This window comes from Dama dama, chromosome 21 (genome assembly GCF_033118175.1).
Source record: "Dama dama isolate Ldn47 chromosome 21, ASM3311817v1, whole genome shotgun sequence".
Classification (NCBI taxonomy): Eukaryota; Metazoa; Chordata; class Mammalia; order Artiodactyla; family Cervidae; genus Dama; species Dama dama.
Window position 1 is genome coordinate 60230365 of NC_083701.1, and position 18853 is coordinate 60249217.

General features: G+C 36.7%; 1 protein-coding gene across 1 annotated transcript in view; it reads left to right on the forward strand.

Annotated features, from left to right (window-relative positions):
* Positions 1 to 18853, forward strand: part of UBR5 (ubiquitin protein ligase E3 component n-recognin 5) — a 134694-nt gene that overhangs the window by 40349 nt on the left and 75492 nt on the right. The window contains exons 2-7 of the mRNA XM_061123639.1: positions 5517 to 5561; positions 6181 to 6262; positions 6733 to 6809; positions 7511 to 7630; positions 17422 to 17611; positions 18177 to 18336. Coding sequence (XP_060979622.1) covers positions 5517 to 5561; positions 6181 to 6262; positions 6733 to 6809; positions 7511 to 7630; positions 17422 to 17611; positions 18177 to 18336 — 674 coding nt within the window. The remainder of the gene's footprint in view (positions 1 to 5516; positions 5562 to 6180; positions 6263 to 6732; positions 6810 to 7510; positions 7631 to 17421; positions 17612 to 18176; positions 18337 to 18853) is intronic.

An 18853-nucleotide genomic window follows, 5' to 3' on the forward strand; every position in this document is an offset into this window, starting at 1 on the left:
TAAAGAATCTACCTGCAGTGCAGGAGACTGCCTGCAATGCAGGAGATGTGGTTTTGATCCCTGGATTCAGAAGATTCCTTAGAGAAGGAAATGGCAACCTGCTCTAGTGTTCTTGGTTGGGAAATCCCATGGACAAGGGAACCTGGCGGGCTACAGTCCATGGGGTTGCAAGAGTCATGCTCAACTTAGCATCTACACTACCACCACCAGGGTGGCTTATCTTTTCTTTTAAAAACAGAAAACTTGTGTTAATATTACAATGGGAAGAAGTACAGAAATGCAAAGAAATAAGAGGAAACAATAGAATCGGAAAGACTAGAGATCTCTTCAAGAAAATTAGAGATACCAAGGGAATATTTCATGCAAAGATGGGCTCAATAAAGGCCAGAAATGGTATGGACCTGACAGAAACAGAAGATATTAAAAAGAGGTGGCAAGCATACACAGAAGAACTGTACAAAAAAGATCTTCACGACCCAGTTAATCACAATGGTGTGATCTCTTACCTAGAGCCAGACATCCTGGAATGTGAAGTCAAGTGGGCCTTGCATCACTACTAGCATCAAGTGGGAAGCATCACTACAAAAAAAGCTAGTGGAGGTGATGGAATTCCAGTTGAGCTCTTTGAAATCCTGAAAGATGATGCTGTGAAAGTGCTGTACTCAATATGTCAGCAAATTTGGAAAACTCAGCAGTGGCCAAAGGACTGGGAAAGGTCAGTTTTCATTCCAATCCCAAAGAAAGGAAATGCCAAAGAATGCTCAAACTACCACACAATTGCACGCATCTCACACGTTAGTGAAGTAATGCTCAAAATTCCCCAAGCCAGGCTTCAGCAATACGTGAACCATGAACTTCCATATTTTCAAGCTTGTTTTAGAAAAGGCAGAGGAACCAGAGATCAAATTGCCAACATCCATTGAATCATCGAAAAAGCAAGAGAGTTCCAGAAAAACATCTATTTCTGCTTTATTGACCATACTAAAGCATTTCACTGTGGATCACAATAAACTGTGGAAAATTCTTCAAGAGATGGGAATACCAGACCACCTGACCTGCCTCTTGAGAAACCTTTATGCAGGTCAGGAAGCAACAGTTAGAACTGGACATGGAACAACAAACTGGTTCCAAATCGGGAAAGGAGTACATCAAGGCTATATATTGTCATCCTGCTTATTTAACTTATATGCAGAGTACATCATGAGAAACGCTGGGCTGGAAGAAGCACAAGCTGGAGTCAAGATTGCCAGGAGAAATATCAATAACCTCAGATATGCAGATGACACCACCCTTAATGGCAGAAAGTGGAGAAGAACTAAAGAGCCTCTTGATGAAAGTGAAAGAGGAGAGTGAAAAAGTTAGCTTAAAACTCAACATTCAGAAAACTAAGATCATGGTATCCGGTCCCATCACTTCATGGCAAATAGATGGGAAATAGTGGAAACAGTGGCAGACTTTATTTTCTTGGACTCCAAAACCGCTGCAGATGGTGATTGTAGCCATGAAATTAAAAGAGGCTTACTCCTTGGAAGGAAAGTTATGACCAACCTAGACAGCATATTAAAAAGCAGAGACATTACTTTGCCAACAAAGGTCCGTCTCGTTAAAGCTATGGTTTTTCCAGTGGTCATGTATAGATGTGAGAGTTGGACTATAAAGAAAGCTGAGCACTGAAGAATTGATGCTTTTGAACAGTGGTGTTGGAGAAGACTCTTGAAAGTCCCTTGGACTGCAAGGAGATCCAACCAGTCCATCCTAAAGGAGATGAGTCCTGGGTGTTCATTGGAAGGACTGATGCTGAAGCTGAAACTCCAGTACTTCGGCCACCTGATGTGAAGAGCTGACTCATTTGAAAAGACCCTGATGCTGGGAAAGATTGAGGGCTGGAGGAGAAGGGCACAACAGAGGATGAGATGGTTGGATGGTATCACTGACTCAATGGACATGAGTTTGGGTAGGCTCTGGGAGTTGGTGATGGACAGGGAGGCCTGGCGTGCTGCAGTTCACGGGGTCGCAGAGTCAGACACAACTGAGTGACTGAACTGAATAGTTAATAACTTTAAGCATTGTAAGGTTTTGGAGGAAGATCCGTTAATGTAGATGAGTGCCTGATAATTTTGGCCGAACATTCCGTAACTTAGTAAATTTAAATGAATGTGATCAGTGACCTGCAGTAATTCTGGGTTTTGCATGTCTGCCCAGGACTCTATAATGTTAAGGGGAACAAAGTATTCCTTATTTTATAGTTAGTACTTTTTTTTTTTTTTTTTTTTTGCTTTGAATATTTCTTTGTTACTGTTATCTGGGATCCATGTAGAAAAAGGTGTATGGGGTCAATTTAATTATAATAACTATCTTGAAATTTGGATAAATGCTATATATTTTCTATAAATTCGGGGGATTGAATTTAAGAAATTAAACAAATTTGGCATTTAGAGACGCATTCTTAAGTGTCTATGTAAAATCAATTTGTATGTGAAAATTTCAGATGGGTAAGATGAAATTGAATGTGACAGTAAATGCTGTTTCACTGTAAACATTAACATAAATATCTTCTACTGACATATTTGCTTTTCATACATTTTTAACAGTTTCTGGACTAAAAAGAGCTAGAGAGGACTGATTAGTCTTTTTTCACATAGATGAGACCGAAAACTTAATGGGCTCGTTAGTGGTAGAAGAGCTGGGAGTAAAACCTGAATTTCTTGCCATGCAGTGGGTATCATTTTCAGTACAAATGGGTGTACATTTCAGATACAGTTAGGAGTCCACTATGATTTTTGATAATAGAAAATTTTATGTCTGTAACCATTTCTTCTATCCCCTTCGTAATGTGAAATTTACTTTTGAGTTCTTGAATTGTCACTTTATTTCTCTCTTTATTTCTAGCATTTTGATATCCTCAAACCCTATTTTAGTTTTATACGTACTACCTGCAGTGGTATTTGGAGCCATGAAAGCATCACTTAATTCTTAATCTCAGTTGTCCAGTTTTTAGAACACTTTGACAAATTTTATTCTCCCCTCAGTCCCCTATTCTTTGTGAAAACTCTGGAGACAGTGTTGGACTAAGAAAAAAGGAATGGAAATGAGGGGTTTAGTTGTATGCTGGTGAACAAGTATCTTTTGACAGTGTCACTACTATGGCTTTTGGGAAGTAAAGCCTTTCTTGGCCTTATCTCACAGTCTCTCTGCTCTGTTGTCTGGTGAAGAGTTTTATACGGGGCTCAGAGTAAATGTGGGCTGAGGCGAGTGAGAGCTCCTGCCTCCCTGCTGGGTCTTCTCAAAGCTGTGGTTATTGCCTAGAACGGAGCCTCCCAGTTTATTTTCTTCTCCCCATTTTCTAGTCAGCCTTCTTCCAGAGCTCATGAGTTCCACAGTGCATTACTCTTCTGGTGTTTTCTCTCGGAGCACAGATATGTGCATTGTAAATGAGCAGACTGAGATTTGGTAAAGAATGTTTGACTTTAAAGGACTGAAGAAAACATTTTTTTGTTAATGAAAGACTAGAAAAATGAAAATTATTTTATTGAGAGCCAAATCACAGATGATCACACGCTTTTCTTTGGTAGTGAAAATTAAATATGACATCATTTGAAAGTTACTTTTGCTTGAAAGTGTTAGTTGCTCAGTCATGTCCAGCTCTTTGCGACCCCATGGGCTTTAGCCCACCAGGTTCCTCTGTCCATGGAGTTCTCCAGGCAAGAATATTGGAGTGGTTGCCATTTCCTTCTCCAGGGGATCTTCCCAACCCAGGAATTGAACCCTCATCTCTTATGTCTCCTGCATTGGCAGGCGAGTTCCCAGGCGCCACCTGGGAGGCCCTATTTTTGCTTAGGAATATGATTTAGTGTTGGACATTTGCTTATACTTAGAGGAGGGCATGGCAACCCACTCCAGTATTCTTGCCTGGAGAATCCCATGGACAGAGGAGCCTGGGGGCTCCAGTCCATAGGGTTGCAAAGAGTCGAACATGACTGAAGCTGCTTAGCACTGCACCATTTGCTTATAAACATTTTAGTGTTTCACAGATGCTCCTTGTAAAGAACAGAGGATAGAACTTTACCAGATAAAGCTGAAGGACAGTTGGTACCTAGTAGAATCTCTTATCGGAATAATTAGCTTATTTGCCCACATGCTGTATGATTTGTGGTAGCTTTTAAATCCTAAACTAGCTTTAAGTATGTTTAATTTTGAGTATGTATACCACTTTCATCAGTTGTTAGTATGAATGACTGAAATTTGATTTTATGTATTTTTATCACTCTTTACAAAGCAAACTTTATGAAATTTCCTATTGATTTACTGTTCTGTTTTTTCCCATTTTCTAAAATTCTCAGTTTATTTTTAAAAGAATAATTTCTGAAAATTATTTTTCAGTTATTATTAATAATAATAAAACAATTACTGTTTTCAAAGATCAGGCATTTGTTTAGGTAGCTTAATAGAACTGAACTCTTAAAATCTCTACATTTGATTACATCTTTATATTATAAAATGACTTCCTTAGGTTGACAGAAGTACCTAATTTAAATGAGTATTACAGTACTTTTTATGAACTCAAGACTGTTTCTTTGAGAGAAACAGCAAAATGGTGATAAATAACATGAGTTAATATCTTTGTTAGCTAGCCCTTTGAGATTTTTCTAAGCGTATTCAATAACTCTTAAAAATGTCAGTTGTTATCCTTGTTTTACAGATATGGTCACTAAGGTTTTTTTTTTTTTTTTTTTTTTTTTTTTTAGCAACTCCACCAGAACATGAACCTGGGCACCAAGGTTTTAATTTGTACAATTGTGTGTCACAAGGCCCTTCTTCAAGAACTTTTGAGACTATTCTCACCTTAAGTCAGTTTGGCTTTTGGATTGTTTCTGCCTTGTTATATTAAATTATTTTAACAGTTACGTGCTTTCCAAGTAGTTTCATTTCGTGGTATACCTGTACCTTCAAGAATCTCTTTCATCATACGTAGTACAGTGTTTGAAAAATTAGCTTTCCATTGGACATTGATTCAATTGCCAGTTCTGCTGCTGGTTTGTTAAAATCTGGAAGCCTGTTTCCTCTTCTGTAAAATAAGATGATAATTGAAGTTACAAATGAGGTGGTGAGGGAAAGCAACTGCAGGGTTGACTTATGACTTTTTTAGAGACAGAACTTAAAGATAATATACAAATCATTTTTTTTTTTTTTTTTTTTTTACAAATCATTTTTGCCTTAGTAAATTTTTTGTGGTGGTACGATGGTAAAGAATCCAGTTACCAGTGCAGGAGACCCAGAGACGTGGGTTCAGTTCCTGGGTCAGGAAGATCCCTGAAGAAGTAAATGGCAACCCACTCCAGTATTCTTGCCTGGAAAATCCCATGGACAGAGGATCCTGGTGGGCTACAGTCCATGGGGTCACAAAAGAGTCGGACGTGACTGAACACACACACTGTTGGAGATCTCCAAATGAGAACTCTTTCGTTTACAGAGGCTCTGTATGTGTTGTTTATTCATGTTTTGTTTTGTTTTTAAAGGTTACGAGAAGTTTCAGAGAAACTGAACAAATACAATTTAAACAGGTAAGAGTTTTAAAATATTTTACATGTCCTGAAGAGAATAGCTTTTTTTAAAAAACAAAAATTAGGAAAACGTACTCATGTTTAGGTAGCAGCTGTTAAGAATATTTTAGTCTAGCTGTCAGCTTTTTATGAGTGAATTCATTTGAATTATAGTTTGTGTTCATACTGATTTTTAAAAACTCTGCCATACCAAAGAGCTATAATGACTATAGATAATGTATTTCAATTATTGCTTTAAAATATATAAATATTAGTTTTTAAAAAATGAGTTTTGCCAGCAATTCTTTTGTTAATTGAAATTGAAAAAACCCTCAAGGTTGTATTTGCCATTTAAAAAATAATTTTCTTACTTAAATTCCTTGTGGCTTTTCATCATAATGATAGGGTGTTATTGTTTTCATTATATATATATATGGGTGTGTGTATATGTATATACACACACCCATATATATATATATATATATGTTCATTATCTGTACACACACATACACACACTCACACATAGATATGATGTGTGAGTGTATATGTATACCATGTAATAAAAGTTTCTAGTAAATACTATGACTTTGGAGGAAAAAGAAATAATAACTTTCCTTGCATATTTTTCTTTATTCCCCAGCCATCCCCCTTTGAATGTATTGGAGCAGGCTACTATTAAACAGTGTGTGGTGGGACCAAATCACGCTGCCTTCCTTCTTGAGGTAAATTGTTTACTCTTAAGGTAGAGAAGTGAAAATGAGTGTTAAAATACAACTGTGCATCATCACGTGTCTTCCTTTTGGAAGGAACGAAGAAAAGAGCACTTTCTTACAATAGTTATTTCAGAGCTCACCCAGTTCCATTTCCTTATTGTATAAATTCTCTGGCCCAGAGAAAGTGTAAATGATTTACTAGAGCTTGAAACTAGTTAGAGAATGGAGAAGTTCCTGATATCCAGTTATTTCCTTACTCTGAATTCTGTTAGATTGAGATATTTTACATTATCTTTACTGGTTTCATGGTAACGCATATAAAACATACTTCCCTGACTTCAGTATGAGTGCCTTCTGGAAGGGAGCTTATTTTTTGGCTTTTTGAATTGACAGTGATAGGTACATAATCTGTTTGTTGAATAAACTCAAGTTTTAATGCACATTTTTACTTGGGAAAGTTCTATTTTCTTTGCTTCTAGGATGGTAGAGTTTGCAGGATTGGTTTTTCAGTACAGCCAGACCGATTGGAATTGGGTAAACCTGACAATAATGATGGGTAAGACATTCTGTCCTTTCTATTTAATAAATAATTTAATTCTTAAAGGCATAATATTCCATCTGTGTTTTGATTTGGGGAGCCTTCAAGTTAAAAACCATTGTTGAAAACCATATGCTTAAAATAGAATGCAGTGGTTACTTTGTAGTTTGATTTTAATTTTTATGCAAGCAGTGATTTATAGCTAAAATATTCACATTAAAAGTAGCAGAGGAATCAATGATCACTTAACAGAATAGGTTACCAGAAGTATGATATGTATTTGGTAGGTTCCAAGTCAGATCTGCTCTTTGAGTGAACTGCCTTTTCAGATCATGTTTTTCCTCCCTTAATATTCCCAAATCAGGTAACTCAATTTGAAATTGATGAAGTCTTTAAAGTTTTGGCCTTTATAAAGGATGACATGTAAAAAAGATTGCTAGATAATGCATGACGACTTTCAGTTGACTGCTTCTGAGGAAAGTATGATTACTTTAAAAGATCTAAGGAACAAATTGTTTGCAGCTAAACCATGAAAAGTTTCAGACAGGAGCTGGATTGTTAACCAGGTTACAAGTTGTTAGATTTGCTCTTTGTTCTGACGTGTCCATCTCATTGAGAGTCATCAGAATTGTTAAACTGATATTTTATGTAGTAAAGCCTAGAATTCCTAGGCATTTGGGGACTTTTCTGTGATTTTTCTACCTCTTGTTTTTTCCCAGGTCAAAGTTGAATAGCAGCTCTGGGGCAGGGAGGACGTCGAGACCTGGTAGGACAAGTGACTCCCCGTGGTTTCTCTCAGGTTCTGAGACTCTGGGCAGGCTGGCTGGCAACACCCTGGGGTAAGTTGTGGCCGGATGATGCATCCACTGGTCTGTAAGTGCTGTCACTGCGAGTGGTCGTCTCAGTGTTACCTAGTGACAAAGCCAGGGAACTCTGGGCAGGGTCTCCGTTTGTTCAGAATGAGCCACCATGACTTAAAAAAGTCCACATAGGCTAATTACTGTTAACCTAGGTTTTTGATCGTTTAAAAATGTATAGTGGCTATGTGCATTTTTGTCATCTATGTTTTTAAAATTTCAATTATATTATCTTTGGTCTTATTTTTGATTAATTCTTGTGTAAAAAATTTCTAGCATTTCTTTCTAATATCCAAATCTGATAGTTCTTTCTGAATGAATTTAGTGAGGCTTGAAACTATTATGTAACTAAATTTTACTGCCTTTAATGAAATCATTTTTACTTTAAAGAAATTATTGTGGTATACTTGACATATAACAGTTGCAAGTGCACAACATAACAATTCAATATTTGTGTGTTACATGTATACAAATATTTATGGCCCTTGAACAATGTGGGATTTAGAGCACAGTTTTGATCCTGTATAGTCAAAAATCCACTTGTAACTTCTGACTCCTTCAAAATTAACTACTAATAGCCTCTTGTTGACTGGCAGCCTTAGGGTTAGCATAAACAGTTCATTAATATGTATTTTGTATGTTACATGTGTTATAGTCCATATTCTTATAATAAAGTACGATAGAAAAAATAAAACATTGAGGAAAAAAATACATTTATAGTACTGTTCTTATCAATACTGTAAGTTTGTACCATCTTTTGCAAAATGAATTGTTTCTCCTTACCTTTGTCTGTATTTTCCTATATGATACAAAACTCCAGGTGGTATACTTATTACTAACACTAGACATCAAAAATGAAAAGATGATGTGAAAGGGAGATTGATATTTATTGTATTTACAGATATAGTGATTGATGCATTGATAGTGAAGAAGCAGCAGTATGGTTACTTCATGGTAGCCTAACTTAAACACTAATGAATGAATGGTTATAAAAACTTTGTGGCATGTAGTATTACAGTCATATTTATCATATGGTATTAGAAACATTCATTTAAAAGAAACTACTTACATGTGATGATAGACTGAAACGCAGTTTCTCCCATTAAGAGAAAGAGAAGCATACTGTATGGTAGTGTAATTCTACGAAAGCAAAGTTGTAACACAGTGAGAAAACTGTCATTGAGCAACCAACAGTAAGAAAACGAACATTATCAGTTTTATGTTAACTATCACTCACCTTTTGCCTATGTAAGCATAGGCTGTTACCTACAGATGTTTTATGTGTTCATGACATAACTTGTTCTTAGCTTTTTTGGAGTTTTTCCGGGTTTTGTGGTTCATCTGTGAGTTTTTAAAATTCCTGTTAGTCCCCCCACCAAAAAAAATTTCAATGTATTTATTGAAAAAAGTATTATATAAGGGAAGCCACACAGTTAAAGTCTCTGCTGTTCAAGGGTCAACTGTTATGTGAAATGAAACAGTCAATTTAACACCTATCACCACATCTGGTTACGAATTTTTTTCTTGTGATGAGGACTTTAGAGATCTACTCTCTTACCAGCTTTCAAATATACAGTACCTTGCTGTACATTTTATCTCTGTGATATTTATTTTATAACTGAAAGTTTGTACCTTATTTTTACTTTTAAAATTATTTGTAAAATTTTTACTTTTTACACTGCTGCTGCTAAGTCACTTCAGTCGTGTCCGACTCTTCGCGACCCCATGGGCTGCATCCCACCAGGCTCCTCTGCCCATGGGATTTTCCAGGCAAGAGTACTGGAGTGGGGTGCCATTGCCTTCTCCGACTTTTTACACTGCTGCTGCTGCTAAGTCACTTCAGTCGTGTCTAACTCTGTGCGACCCCATAGATGGCAGCCCACCAGGCTCCCCCATCCCTGGGATTCTCCAGGCAAGAACACTGGAGTGGGTTGCCATTTCCTTCTCCAGTGCATGAAAGTGAAAAGTGAAAGTGAAGTCACTCGGTCATGTCTGACTCCTAGTGACCCCATGGACTGCAGCCTACCAGGCTCTTCCATCCATGGGATTTTCCAGGCAAGAGTACTGGAGTCGGGTGCCATTTCCTTCTCCAACTTTTTACACTAGATACTCTTAATTCCATTTTCTCTAAAGCTGATATGCTGTCGAACTAAAAGAATCATATACAAATTCCAAGCCAGATGGTTTTATTCATTTTATACCTTGATTTCTGAATAGCTGTATCTTCTGAATTTACCCCTTTAGTGGTTGCCGCTGCTGCTGTTGCTTCAGTCATGTCCGACTCTGTGCGACCCCATAGATGGCAGCCCACCAGGTTCCCCTGTCCCTGGGATTCTCCAGGCAAGAATACTGGAGTAGTTTGCCATTTCCTTCTCCAATGCATGAAAGTGAAAGTGAAGTCGCTCAGTCGTGTCCGACTCTTTGCGACCCCATGGACTGTAGCCCACTAGGCTCCTCTGTCCATGGGATTTTTCAGGCAAGAGTACTGGAGTAGCTGCCATTTCCTTCTCCCATTTAGTGGTTAGATAATGCCAAATCAGTGGTGTTAGCATATGTATTCAAAGGCTAATCAGAGAAATAGAAGCAATTTAAATTGTTTCAAAATATAATTAAGGAGAGGAACATGATTTTAAACATTTGACTCTCTTGGTAAAGTCAGATTTAAAGTTGAAATCCCATTTTATCTGATAAACTTGCAAAATGTTTGATTTTATTTAAGAAAGCATGCTATTATGTATCATACTGTGTCAAACTTTACCTGTTTAAAGATTAAAATTTAGTTCTTTTTTTAGTTGAGGGGTTGTCACATTGTAGCTTACAGGCTAAATCTGTCCTGACTGCCTCCTGTTTTCATTGAGACAGCTATACTTGATACTTACTTAACTCTGGTTGCTTTTGTGCTAAAATGGCAGAGATGAGTTGTCATGACAAAGACTGGTGAGCCTACAAAACGTAAATAAATGATTACTTTTCTGCACTTTACAGTTTGCTGATCCCTGCTTTAGTTTATTCATTTACATAGTGGCATTTGTTCCTAATGCTGTACTCTTTATTTCTAAATTTAACTTTTCATTTGAAAATTATTTGACTTTTAAAAATTGCAAGATTTCACCCAGCTTCCCCAAATGTTAATGTTCTGCATAATCATAGTACAATTATCAACACCAGGAAATTAACAGCGATCAATGCTTAATCTGTGGAGTTTATTCAGATTTCATCAGCTGTCCCACGAGTACCATTTCTCTGCTCTAGGATTCAATCCAGGATCCTTTGTTGCTTCTGTTGTCATGTTTCTGTAGGTTCCTCTAATCTGGGACAGTTTCTCCATCTTTCCAGACCTTGATGAGTTTGGAAACTGGTTATTTTGTAGAATGTTTGCATTTGTCTCTTATTTCCTCATGATTAAACCCAAGTGAGGCATTTTTTTTTTTTAACGTCTTTAGTTTTTAAGAGCGGTTTTCGAGTTCACAGCAAAAATGAGAAGGTGCTGACTGTACAGGGATTTTCATATTCCCCCTGACCACATGGATAATCTCCCTTGTTATCAGTACTCCCCCCCAGAGTGGTCCATTTGTTACAGCTGATGAACCTACACTGGCACATCATCATCCACAGTCCGTAGTTTTTACATGAGAGTCCTCTCTGGGTGTTGTACCTTCTCTGGGTTTGGATAAGTTTATAATGACATGCATCTTTCATTACAGCATCATATAGAGTAGTTTCATTGTCCTAAAAATCCACTGATCTTTTTACCATCTCCATAGTTTTGTCTTTTTCAGAATGTTGTATAGTTGGAATCATACAATATTTAGCCTTGCCAGATTGGCTTCTTTCACTTAGTAGTATGCATTTAAGGTTCCTTCGTGTCTTTTCATGGCTTGATAGCTCATTTCTTTTTAGCGCTGAATAGTATTTCATTGTATAGATGTATCATAGTTGATTTACACATTCACCTACTAAAGGACATCTTGGTTGCTTTCAAATTTTGGCTGTTATGAGTGAAGCTGTGTGCTGACTTTTGTGTGAATGTAGGTTTTCTGCTCCTTTGGATTAAACACCAAGGAGCACAATTGCTGCATTTGGCGTTCTGGATTTCGGTCATTCTAATAGGTGTGTTGCGGTGGCTTGATTTTTTAAATTCATATTTGCTTGATGATATATGAAGCATCTTTTCGTATGCTTATTTGCCCAATGTATCTCTTCTCTGGTGAGGTTTCTTTTAAGGTCTTTGGCTCATTTTTCCATCAGATTGTTGATATATTTTGGATAACCATTCTTTAATTAGATAATGTCTTTTGCAGTTATTTTCTCCCAGTCTGTAACTTGTCTTTCATTATCTTGACAGAATCATTTATAGAGCCAAAGTTTTTTACTTTAATGAAGGCTAGCTTATCAGTTATTTCTTTTATTGTGCCTTTGGTGTCATATCTAAAAAGTCATTGCCAAACCCAGGATTGTCTAGATTTCTTCTCTGCTATCTTCTCAGAGTTTTATAGTTTTGCATTTTACATTTAGGTCTGTGATCCGTTTTAATTTTTGTGAAGGTCTGTGTCTTTTTTCCATGTGGATGTCCAGTTGTCCAGCAGTGATTGAATCGACTGTCTTTGCTTCTTTGTATTGCCTTTGCTCCTTTGTCAAATATCAGTATTTATGTATTTATAGGGGTCTGTCTCTGAGCTCTTTATGCTGTACAATTGATCTGTTCGTTTTTTCTCCAGTAGCACACTGTCTTGATTACTGTTGCTTTATAGTAAGTCTTTGAAAGTTGATTAGGGTCCAGTCAGTCAAAAGAACTTTGTTCTTCAGTATTGTGCTGGCTATTTAGATCTTTTGCCTTTCCCTATACATTTTAGAATCAGTTGGTTGATATCCACAAAAAACATGATACAATTTTGATTGGGATTGCAGATGATGTATTTTTGGCAAGAATACCACAGAAGTGATGATGTGACCTTCTCTTTGCATCATACGTGGAGGCACATGATATTGACTTGTCTCATTACCGTGATGGTTATCCCTGACCTCTTAGTTAAAGTGATGTTTGCCAAGCTTCTCAAGTATAAAGTTACTATTAATATTTCCCCCTTTGTAATAATGTATTTTGTGGGGAGATGGGCTTCCCTGGTGGCTTAGCTGGATACTTCCTGACTATGTAAATAGTCCATTTTCCATCATACTTTAGCTCATTAACTTTAGCATCCATTGATAATTTCTTCCTTTATTACTGTGGTGTTGGCCAAGTAGTCCTTTTTAAAATATGTTTTTATTATTTCTCTTACACTCATTAATTGAAATTTGACTGTAAGGAAGAACTTTTCCTCCTCCCCCATTTCTTTTTTATTCTATTCTGTTACTGTTGAGTTATTTATGTTATTATGGTCTCATGGATATTCGTTTTATTTTATGGTTTATAATCCATTGCTGTTTATGTTGCTTAAATTATCCTCGATTTAAATTCTCTTCTCTTTATACATAAAGCTTGGATATAACCAATCATAAGAGACTGTGTGACAAGATGACTGGAGAGAGTAGTGGGATTTTATGTCTTTGGTGACAAAATGCATGACAGAGATGATCGATCATCAAGGGGTACATTTGAGCTCGAATAAAACCTTAGTAGACCTGCTCCAAAAGAAGGTTAAGGCTAATTTTAAGACTTTAGAAAGCAGGGAGAATCTTTAGTTTTTGTTTTCCTTTTACTCATGCTTGATTGTATTCTTTTTTTGAATCATGTTTTTCTAAACCTGCCCCACCCCAACAGACTCTGTGTTTTAGCATTGGGTTCATGATTGCAATTCTGAAAAACGTCCCCACTGACTAAGCCATATTTTGCAGATGTCCACAAAATGTAAGCAAGCACTTAAAGGCTGGTTGTTTCTCTTGGCCCGTATAAAATGTTTCTCAGTGTGTTGATGGAGAAATTGTAACCAGTATTCTGTAAATTAAGAAATTTTAAAGTCAAAAATGTTATCCTTCATAATAAATTTTCTTTCTCTGAGTTGTATAGTTCCCCCTCCTCACATTCCTGTGTTGATTATAGTAAACTTTAAAGAAGCTTGCTCTTTAGAGAATCTAGGACAGACAGGTGCAGTCATATATAAACGATTGTGTCCCTACAGACCTTGGTCCCCAGCCCCTTCCTTCAGAGTCCTGGCTTGTTCCCTTTGGGTTCATAGAGGTGTTGTGAATCAAGTGGTCTCTGTTTGAGAACTACATTTGAAAGATTTTGGGATAATTAATACTGTTTTTCTTTGCTGTCAGTGTGGGTAATTGAGAGTTGATCATGTATTATGACTGATCATTCTTAGGACTATATAACAGTCAATGTTTCTAGGACTTTTAATGTTTTTTCCTTGGGGGTTTTGCTAATTGGCAGTGTGCTAAGGCTTTCTAGCTGCTGTTTTTTTCTCTTTCATAATTACTCAAATTTATCCTGGGAGATATTTCAAAAATCTCCAGGATATTTTTGTTAAGCTCATTTCAGTTGGGCAAGAACACCAACTTTGAAGGGGAAGAACACCAACTTTGTTTGGAGAAAGAGAGTGTGTGTTTAAAGAATGTTTAAAATGGAAATATTAGTATCTAAAGTCTCTTTATTCATTGTTTGTTATCACCCATTTTTAAAGGAGGCAGCTAAACAGCTGATGTTACCATAGAAGTCTACAGGGCCATTGTTACCAAATGCAAACCTCCATTACTCTCCCATCCCCCGCGCTTTAATCTTAAGAAAAGCTGCAAACTTGTTTTTTTATTGGAAATCTTCTGACTTAAGTATTGAAACTAGTTGATATTTCCATGGAAATAAATGTGCACATATGCACAGGCACACACATAGCTATCTAGTGTGTGAGCGTGTGTTTGTATGCATTTATATATATGTATATATTCTTTTAAATAAACTTCATATTTTTGAACAGTTTTAGATTACAGAAAAATTACAGAGGTAGTACTGAGAATTCTTGTATGCTCCATACCCAGTTTTCACTATTAACATGTAACATAAGCCTGGTACACTTTTTATAATTAATGTATGTTGATACATTATCATCAGCTGAAGGCTGTAGGTTGTTCACATTCCCTCATTTTTTTCTTAATGTCCTCTTTCTGTTCCAGGATCCCATCCAGGATACCACAGTGGATTTAGTTGTCATTTCTCTTTAGGCTTTTCTTGATTGTGACAGTTTCTCAGACTTTTCTTGTTTTTGATGCTGTACATTTTTTTAAACTAGCCAAGTATATGGACAGGACTTATCCCATGAGTTTTAAGATTGTTATCCCATGGGTATTAAGATTGCAAACTGTGGATTAATTCCATACTATGCGTGATTTTCTCAGTTGATTGAAGTCACTTTGTATATCTTGAATATTATATATTTTGAGTATTATATAATGGGGTCAAATTGTAGGATTAATTTGATGAGCGAGGTGTGGATAGTAGAAACTTGTTTTTACATTATTTTTGAGTTTAATATTAAAAATATTTATATCTCACTATATATATATAGAGAGAGAGAGAGAGAGCACGCTCACTACAATCATAGACAAAGAGAGGATTCCAGTACTTTTCTTTTGAGACCACTGATAAACCTCTATTAATGTATACTTAGTCAAATGCCTTGCTCTTTCTCTGGACAGCAAGCTGGATAGAGGAATGTTTAGCATCAGTTGAGGTAGGAAGTCTAGTAGGTTGCTTGGATTCTAACAGAAGAAATCCTGCACTGTGGGTGTGAGTAGGAAAATGTGGTATTCTCTATAGTAACAGGCAAGCCAGAGATATTTTGACTTTTGTCTTTCAACTAACCTCAGTTGAAGTTTTGTGTAACAGAGATTGCAAATTGGCCTTATAACTTACTGTCCAAACTGGGAAATTTGGGAGTGAAAATAATAATAGGCTCAGACAGTACACTGACTCTGGTGTTACGGCAAACTGGGGACATAACAGTTACACTAATTAAATCTTTTCAAGACTCTAGTGTGGTTCCTACTGTTTTCACATTGAGATAACAAATTTAGCTTTTGACTGTTAAAAACTTCTACAAGAGTAGTTCCACCTGACTTAATTTTGACAGCTTACAGGAAACCATGAAGTAGAAATGCTGATTTAATATTTTATTTTAATATCTATTTGTACCTTTCATTGATCCTATATTATTTTCTGTTGCATAATTGTCACAAAGCATATATAAGTTGAAAACATGTCTGTTTTCTAGAACATAGCTTTTTTTTTGGGTAACACATGACTTTATATTTTTTAAATCATATTTAGAACTAAAACACATTACATGAAATTTATCATCTTTATGATTATAACTGCACACCTCAGTTAGTATTGAATATAGTCATATTGTTGTGAAGGAAGTCTCCATAACTTTTTCATCTTGTAAAAGTGAAACTTTATATCCGTTAAACAGCTCCCTCTACCCTTCTCCCTAGCATCTGGCAGCCACCATTCTACTTTCTGTTTCTCTGAATTTGACTACTTTGGATACCATTTGTGTTTTTGTGATTGGCTTAATTTCACTTGGCCTGATATCTTCAAAGTTTATCTATATTGTAGCATGTGTCAGGATTTCCTTCCATTTTAATGATGAATAATATTACAGTATATGTATATACCACATTTTGTTTAACCATTCATTTTTCATTGGATATTAGGTTGCTTGTACCTGTTGGCTCTTTATGAATAGTGCTGCTTTGAACATGGGTATATAGATATCTCTTTGAGACTCCATTTTCAATTCTTTTGGATATATACCTAGAAATGCAACTGCTGAGTCATATATGATGGTTCTGTTTTTAATTTTTTAAGAAACTTTGTACTGTTTTCATAGCATTGTACCATTTTATAGTCTTACCAACAGTGCCTGAGGGTTCCAGTTTCTGTACATCCTTGCTAACACTTGTAGTTTTCTATTTTTTCCTCATGGTAGCCATTCTAATGGGTATGAGGTGATATGTTATAGTTTTGATTTGCATTTCTCTCATGGTTAGTGATGCTGAACTTGTGCTTATTTGGCCATTGGTGTATTATGTTTGGAGAAATGTCTATTCACATTCTCAGCCCTTTTTTTTTCTTTCCCCCCTCGGCCCATTTTTTATGTCAGGTTATTTGACTTTTTTTGTTGTTGTTGAGTGTAGGAGCTCTTTATATATTCTGGATATTAACCTTTTATTAGATACATGATTTACAAATATTTTCTTCCATTCTGTACGTTGCTTCCTCACTCTTGATTATGTCCTTTGAGGCATAAAAGCCACTGGGATTTTGCTAGGGCTTGTGATGAATTTGTAGATTACCTTAAGCAGTCTGGACATCTTAACAATATTAAATCTTCCAAGCCATGGACACAGGTGTCTTTCCATTTATTTGTGTCTTTAAAATTTAAGCTTTGAATTTTACTTTTTGCATTACAGACTGTTGGTAGTTATGTCCGATAGGTCATTCATGCAAAGAGGAAGTGTATTATAACTCATTTTAGAGTTGTGTCTAGAAATGCTAGGTATGTGGTTCTTTTAAAAATCGTTTTAAAAAATGCAGATGTGTGGTATTTATCTTTAAAAAGTGAGTTTATATTTAAGCATTAAAAAAAATTAGAACAGTGTTATTTTAAAGCTCACTTTATTATCTTGTTCTGTCAAAATACTACTGTAACATACCATGTCAATTAGAAAAATAGCTTTTATCATGTCCTAAGAGAATGAAAATGAGACCTGGAGCAATCTTTCTGAATGATTATTTAAAATGCTAATTCTACAAATTCTCCGATATTTAGAAGCCGCTGGAGTTCTGGAGTGGGTGGAAGTGGAGGAGGATCCTCTGGTAGGTCATCAGCTGGAGCGCGAGATTCTCGCCGACAGACTCGAGTAATTCGAACAGGACGGGATCGAGGATCTGGGCTTCTGGGCAGCCAGCCCCAGCCAGTTATCCCAGCATCTGTGATTCCAGAGGAGCTGATTTCACAGGTATGGATCCTGTGGAACACTTAACATAAGAGAACTGGACAGAGTGAAGTGTAACTGAATACAGTGGGCTGCAGCCATGATTTATGGTAGCCTGTCCCTTTTCCAGGGCATCTTCCCAACCCAGGGATCGAACCCAGGTCTCCTGCATTGCAGGTAGATTCTTTACCAGCTGAGCCGCAAGAAAAGAAAGAAAGTGAACTTGCTCAGTTGTGTCCGACTCTCTGCGACTCCGTGGACTGTAGCCTACCAGGCTTCTCTGTCCATGGGATTTCCCAGGCAAGGGTACTGGAGTGGGTTCCCATTTCCTTCTCCAGGGGATCTTCCTGACCTGGGAATCGAACCCGGGTCTCCCGACATTCCAGGCAGACGCTTTACCCTCTGAGCCACTAGAAAAGCCCAGCTGAGTCACAAGGGAAGCCCAAATATAGTGGGCTGTAGCCATGGTTTATATCATGAGTTGTGAAATACTGCTTTTCTGTTTTGATCCTAGAAAACTGATTTTGATTTTTTAAAAAGTTACGAAAAAGGAAATTAACATAGCACTCTTCTTTATTTTTTATTTCAGGCCCAAGTTGTTTTGCAAGGCAAATCCAGAAGTGTCATTATTCGAGAACTTCAGCGCACAAATCTTGATGTAAACCTTGCTGTAAATAACTTACTTAGCCGGGATGATGAAGATGGAGATGATGGTGATGATACAGCCAGTGAATCTTATTTGCCTGGAGGTTGGTGGAACACCATCATGGTTCTCTCATCTCTAGGAAGAGGTGTTTTTTTTTTTTTTTGACTGGGGAATGAAATGAAAGTGCAGTGGGTTTTCTGACTCTTCTTTCCAAGGTGGTAGATATTTCTCCCTATAGTGTTTGATTGTAAAATCTTTTTTAAGGAAAAATAGGAACGTGTTTCTGCTCAGTGGACTTGTGTTTCGTCCTAACTAAGGCATGGATGTATGTGCATAGTTTTATTGCTGACTGAGAGATGCCTCTGGAATGTTGTTCTGATGCTGTTATTATTGAATATGTAATAACTGAAACTGCATTTAGATTTTGACTGTATCATCTCTGTGATGTCACAAGAATCTTAAATAATGGTCCTTTCTTCTTGTGATTATTTAGGATGTAGCCCAAGCAATAATCATGCAATTGATGTTCCTTAAACTCTGTGTTAATGATGTTAACTTTATTTCTTAGGTAGTTACTGCTTCTCTTCTCAGATATGTCAGTAGTCAGCCCCTGATTTTAA